Source organism: Phaethon lepturus, unplaced genomic scaffold (genome assembly GCF_000687285.1).
Source record: "Phaethon lepturus isolate BGI_N335 unplaced genomic scaffold, ASM68728v1 scaffold25451, whole genome shotgun sequence".
Classification (NCBI taxonomy): Eukaryota; Metazoa; Chordata; class Aves; order Phaethontiformes; family Phaethontidae; genus Phaethon; species Phaethon lepturus.
This window is the reverse complement of record NW_010520248.1, coordinates 1-6,615: the sequence shown is the minus strand read 5'-3', so window position 1 is coordinate 6,615 and position 6,615 is coordinate 1. Positions and strand designations below refer to the sequence as shown.

At 38.3% G+C, this 6,615-nt stretch overlaps 1 protein-coding gene across 1 annotated transcript in view; it reads right to left on the bottom strand.

Moving 5' to 3' along the window:
- NEK2 (NIMA-related kinase 2) overlaps positions 1-6,486 on the bottom strand; it is a 7,740-nt gene extending 1,254 nt beyond the window's left edge. The window contains exons 1-7 of the mRNA XM_010297336.1: positions 6,275-6,486; positions 4,945-5,182; positions 4,171-4,253; positions 3,811-3,937; positions 2,798-3,017; positions 1,800-1,854; positions 1,647-1,717 (exon numbers count right to left, since the gene is read on the bottom strand). Coding sequence (XP_010295638.1) covers positions 1,647-1,717; positions 1,800-1,854; positions 2,798-3,017; positions 3,811-3,937; positions 4,171-4,253; positions 4,945-5,182; positions 6,275-6,459 — 979 coding nt within the window. The 5' untranslated portion in view covers positions 6,460-6,486. The remainder of the gene's footprint in view (positions 1-1,646; positions 1,718-1,799; positions 1,855-2,797; positions 3,018-3,810; positions 3,938-4,170; positions 4,254-4,944; positions 5,183-6,274) is intronic.
- Positions 6,487-6,615: the final 129 nt, after the last annotated feature.

The window sequence follows — 6,615 nt, the reverse complement described above, 5'->3', positions numbered from 1 at the left end:
CTTTCCCTAAGAATCAGAAAATCCCTGCAAAAATAGGGTAGCATCTAGGACACTCTTAGAAACCGGGATTTTTGGTATTCCATTTTACTGTGAAGTAAATCACACAACTGACTTTGAGGAGAAATTGGGGATCTAAGAGGTGTGAGAGATGCAATCTCTCACATGTGAAAAATACAGTAATATTTGAGTAACTGAATATAACAGAAGCAAGTGAACTTGGTAACATGTTGGAGAAACACTTAGTCTATTCGTATCAGAACTGGGAGAATTTTAGAAACAGTATTACAAGAGTACCAATGGAAGCATAGCAAACTGACAACTGGTTAATCAAGTTATCTACAGCTATTGCAAGATTTGTTCAGTCTTGCAATAATTATATTCACTTTTCCGCATTGTTTCTCTTGTTGTGTTAACTACGCAAAGGGGTTTTGCCCATCTTCAAAAACTAATAGCCCTGTTAAGGTCAAAATATCATGTAAAGGGGTGGAAGATGCAGAAGAGAACAGAAGTAAATGCTGAAGCTCATACACCTTCAGTCATCCAGTGTTAGAAGCAACGTCAGAAAGCACAAGGCAAGTTTATTCTTAATTTTATATTCTTTAATGTTTCAAAGTTGGACAATATGTTGAGAGACAGGTGGAATTCTCAAAATAGACAGGAATGTTAGAGATGGCTCAAGTATCACTAACTTCTGGTGACATTTTACTTGTGTTCTTTCCTGATGTGATAGGCACTTCTTGCAAAAGATGTACCTTCAGTTTTATTTGTATTAGAGGAAGTGACATGCTTATTTTGCTTTATCTGACCAAAATTAAATGGAGATTGTTGCTGCATGTTAAAGGGTATTCACATTTCTTCGTTTTAGAGTACTGCTTAGGACCCAGCAATTTAATATTCTACCAATACTTCAAAATACATTTAGATACTTGAAATAATTTTTACTATTAAAAGATTGGGTGCAATGAACAGATGATACTATCCCTTACGATAGCAAGGACTGAACAATCAAGACCAAAGTGAGTGTCAAATACCTATGGGGTAATAACTACTGTAAAACTGATTGTGCTATAACGCTTCCTGAGTACCTGTAGTCCATTCTTAAAGCTGGTGGTTTTTTGTTTTGTTTTTTCCCTAGTGAGTTAAACTGGAGTATGATAATAGCAGTTTGTATTCTTCAGAGCTAATATGATGCACCAGTCACAGTTGTGTCAATTGCAACAAATATTTCCCACTTTTAAGTTTTGGAGGTTGAGCCACAGCTGATGTGATTAGACATATGCAATTTTATTAAAATTAACTAAATCAAAGGTCTATAAAAAGACATCCATCAGTAAAATAAGTGCAGCTCTGAGAAAAGTTTGGGTTACAAGTCAGCACTTCTATTTAGCTTACCACAAGAACCCAATTTTCAAAACAGCACACTACTGCAGTGCTGACAGTCATAACTCACACTCATGGTTGAGCATCTCTCATCAAGTCTTTCTGCAAAAGTAGAAAATCAAGAGTTTCTTCCCAACCACGCAGAGATAATTGGGTTTGTATCGCTACAATGGGACTAGGTACAGCATGTGGAGCATCAGGGGCATTCTTCTGGTCATACCAGCCTACATTTATCAGTGCAAGTAGCTCCTTGCCTATTTTCATACCTGGACCATCTGCACAAGCTAATGTCCTCTGCTGTTTGTAGAGATTGTAGTTCCTCATCAAGTTTTCAGCTCTGTTTTGAAAAGAAAAGTTTAAGTTTTTTGTTGTAAGATCGTAGAATTTCTAATACCGGCAATTATAGGTTAGTAAGATACCTAGCAAGTTTGTCTTCTGCCAGTCTCTCTCGAACACAGAGTTCCCGTTCTCTCACTGGAAGTAGAAATACGGTAGTACACAGTGTTAAAAATGTAAATGCTAGAGTGATTGTGCATGATTGATTTTCTTGCAGAAAAAGACAGCAGTAATAGCCTGTCAGATGCACCCATATTTCTGCTTCTATGGCTCTAAACAAAAGGTAACAGCTGTGTGGATACACCTTTATCAATGCACTGATAAAGCACTGAACAAGTACTCTGAAATGCCAAGCATGTCTTCGCCCTGCTCCCAACCTCTGCAATATCTGCAACAATGAAACTCTGGCAGCTTTCTATTCTACACATTAGTTCTAAATACTTAGATACTACAATTCAGCTATGACAAAACACCCTGTTTACAGCAGCTGTTATTCAGGCTCAGAAAACAATATATATGGTTAAAATCTGTACTACAGAGCCTACTGCATATGCAAAGGGGTATTTTAAGAGGGCAGAAAAATCCCAACATGCAAGGACTAGCCATCTGTAGTGTTTCACAGGTAAGCTACCTATAGGGTGCAGCTTTTATAAAAGCAGTTGACAGTATATTTTGCTCCAATGTCAGGCTTACCTTAGGTTACACATTAATATAGCCAATGTTAACTTACACAGAGTAGGTGTGTAAGTTAACACCTACTGCACAGCACAATATATTCAGACCCTATTTTTCTGTATACTTTCCTAATTGCCACTCATGTTTAATAATCTTCCCAAACTAGACTTCTATATCCAAACTGCTAATTATATCTTAGTAACTTAAAACAAGAACTAGTATAGATGAGTAAGCCCAAGCATTCTTGTTTTAGTCTTTAGACAGTTCTGTCAGTGAATGCAGGAGTACAATATCCTAGTGTATTTAAATGAGGGTTTTGAAGAACTTTCTACCTTTCCTTCCTCCACACTTATTCTTTTTAATCAGAATCCCATTGCTACCCCCTTCCCAAAGTTGAATATCATACGCTCCAAACGTTGCTCTCTCTCCTTAATAGCTTGTTCTCGCTCCTGTAATTGTTGTTCCTTCCGTTTCAGCTCATTCACTGCAGCATCTGAGTGCTGCAGCCTTTCTGGCTCCCATGATCTCCGTCCTCTTTTATCAGAATTTTGTCTTTGTTCTTCAATCACCAAGTCTACTATCAAGGGGTGCTGTAGAATATCTTCAACAGAAGGTCGGCAATAATCCTAAAGGAAAGACATTACCAAGAGGTTCCATCTGTAACCAAGAAATGTTACAAGGCCAGGGATTTCCAAGCAAGACCCACTGCAGGTAGAAACCAGCTAAGGTCTTACACAGTGAAGGAGAAGTTGGAGAAAAATGGAGTTAGGAAGGGGTAGCACAACCAGATAACAAAAGCTGAAGGAGGAGGCTGTTACCAGCCTTCAGCTCCAGAAGCTGGAAGTCTAGCTCTCCCAGCCCAAGCACCCACTCTTTTCAGAGCCAGAATGGGGTGGTGAGCCTACAGAGGTGATTGTCGGTAGGTTTGGGAGCTAACACTCTGTATTTCTACCTATCACTTGATTCCTGAAGGATCCATACCTGTTGGAGACTTGGGTTCTTGTTATGGCTTTGCTGTCCCATACAGTATATTTCTCAACACCCCCATGCCAGCCATAGGGGACAAGCTATACATTAGCCATATAAAATCCAGAACTAAGACAAAACCACTCCTTCCTACTTCCAAAAACACTGGAGCCATTTTAACTCTGGAGTTAAGACCTTGTTAAGCATGCTGTTAGGAAATTCTGTATAAGCCAATATTGACACAGCCTTTTTGCATGCTATGAACCTAGCATAACACTTAAGCCTTTAATAGACTCAAAGTGCAAGTCCTCCCTCCTTCCCCTACAAGTGATATTGCCAGAGACAAAGTGATAGCAACCACTACACTAGATCAGTTTGTTTCATAATTGAGAAGAACTACTATTTCAGTACTAGTTCAAATTATAGGTGGAAAAATTAGTAATTGATTCTTACCTTTACATTCAGCATCTCTTTGAGAAGTTCATTCAGCTGCTCTGAGTAACGATAGGGTATTCGTCTGAACTTCCCTTCCCTTATCTTCTCTGCCAACTCCTTTTGGTTGTAAGCTCTAAATGGAGGACTGAAGAAGAACATTTTTCTTAAATTCTTTCACCAGTTTTACAGCACATAGTTTCAGACTAAGAAAAATGCTGCAATCAAAGGTTTGTTTTGACTACCTAATGTCAAGACCAATACAGAAACAAAAATCTAGGACTAGCCTCTGACACCATTAAGCTTTCATCTCTACAAAATTTAATTATACAGGCATTAACAGCTATGTTTCCATGTTCATTACCACACTACTGTACTTACGAGAGAGCACATAATTCATACAGGAGACATCCTAGAGACCAGATGTCAGATTTCTCATTGTATGACATGTGGTTCATTTGTTCCTAAAGAAAGAGAACAATCTTAGGTTTATTAACTAAGACATTTGTTCTACTATTGCAGGATAACCAGCTACTGCTCAAACCTGGATTAAACCATTACTTTCAAGATTCCAGCTTAATTAATCTCCACAGCTACTCTTACTAGCAGGATTTTAAGAAGTTACGGCAATATTATGCTGTAGAAGATTGAAGTGTTGCACCAATCATCAATTGGTACAACTCCATATTTGTCAACATTAATCTTTCCCACAGAAAGTGCACCACATCAGGGAAGTAACTCATTCTTGCTCATTTCCACTGCAACTTAAAATCCTACCATCAGGAGGTAATTTAATAAGCTCTTTACCTTAACATAAAACATGAAACATAAAAGCACTCTAAGCTTCACTGTTCCTTTTCAGGAACAATATACTTCAACATATCTCTAATATTCCAAGAACATATCAAAACTTAAGCCGTGAAGAACAACTTTAATTAGAAGGCAGTGACAGCATGGGGAAGAAAGGAGATGAAAATAACTGCAAGATAGCCTTGCCTCCAGAACATAGACACTGTATGAAAAAAGTCACTTGCATTTAAGACTAGTAACTCTTCATTAAAACCTCGCAAACATTCATGCACCCTGAGACCAACACCACAAAAAACAGATCTTGAAGGACAAAAGCAAAGATAAGGCACAGAAGGGAGGTCTTACTGGAGACATATAATATGGAGTTCCAACAAATGTTTTGGCAAAGCTGGTGTCATGGTGCAATATTCTAGCCAATCCAAAATCTCCAAGTTTCACATTCTGTTTGCCATCTAGAAAGACATTTGCTGGTTTTAGGTCACGATGCACAGTGACTCCACCATCACTCCGTCTGTGACATTCCTTCAAGGCCAATGTCAATTGAGTCAATACTCGGAGAACAAAGCTTTCTTCTAAGTAATGCCTGAAAGATGAACACATTGTTTAACAATGTAGCATACATCAGTTTAAGTAGTTGCTGCCAGTGTTAATTCCATAACTTTTTAAATACTACTATTATAAAAAAAAAAAACACTGAATCAACCCCAGCACCTTTATAGAAAGGTAACAGCAACAGGCATCTACATATGCTATTTTAAAGTCACTCCACGTATGTTGGAAGGCATCTAGACTTTTGCTGCAGAACCTCTGTAATATTTCCTTCCTCCCCTAAAGAGTTTAACAAATACGTAAGACATTTCCATTACTTACAACACAAATACCAATTTGATGCTTTTATGATGCAATCTGTCCCTTTGATGATAACAGTATATTGTCAGCTGTTTCTAATGAGCAACATACAACAATAGAGCTAAGACAGGACTGATTTTTAATATAACCTTCATTAAATGAAAACAACGATGTTTGGGGGCAGCTGCAATACCATTTTAGACTATTCTCACAAAGTAACACATGTAGCATCATGTACTTGTTTAACCTATGTATAATATCAGTTTTCACATTCTTAAGACGTAGACTGCTAAGTCTAGTATTAGACTAAGGTGAAGTCTTATCAACTTGGTGTCTCCACAAGCTTTATATGCAGGTGCGTAAAGTAGCTTTTAACATGATGTTCAAAATCACTTTTCCCTTTCATGTATTTTGGTGTTCTAACAAAAAAATAGGGTACAAGTGGTTTTACTGATGGGCATGCTAGAAGAATCCACAGATCAAGCTACCTATCTGCAAGAACTATGACTTTCTAGTTTATGTTTTCAACCCCATGCATAGCATTGCAACCAGAAACCCTTCAACAGCTTCTGCCCCATAAAGAGAGCTCAGTTTTTTTACTCTTTCAACATAAACATCCAATCAGTTGGTGCATTCATTAGTGCAATTCCCATTGGTGTTGTAATTTTGTACAAAACCTTTCACATTTCAGAAGAGTTGTTGGGTCCAAAGGATTAAACCTAAATTTTTTCAGAAGTTGCTAAAAGATACATTTCACTTTTCATTTGATTGCCCAAGTTACTTCATGCTAGATACTCCAAAATTGCCACAAACAGATTTCACGTGCCTTTCTTTTGTGCACCTTGCAATTAAGCTAGCCAGGTCACCACCATCACAGTACTCCATCACGATGTACAGGGTCGTGCTACTTCTGTCGACGATCCGATCATAATACCGGACAATATTCGGATGTCTCAGCTCACGAAGCAAATTCACTTCCGAAACAAGCATTTGCTTCTCGGCCTCTGTCATCGAGCCATAGTCAAGCTCTTTCCATACCAAGATCTAGGGAGGAAAAAAATAACTCAGGGAGTGACTTCTACACAAGGCAGAACTTTGCAGGGAGGGAAGAGGGGCTTTCAAAACCACTCGTCGCTTATCTGAGAGAGCCGCCAGCACCCAGCTGAA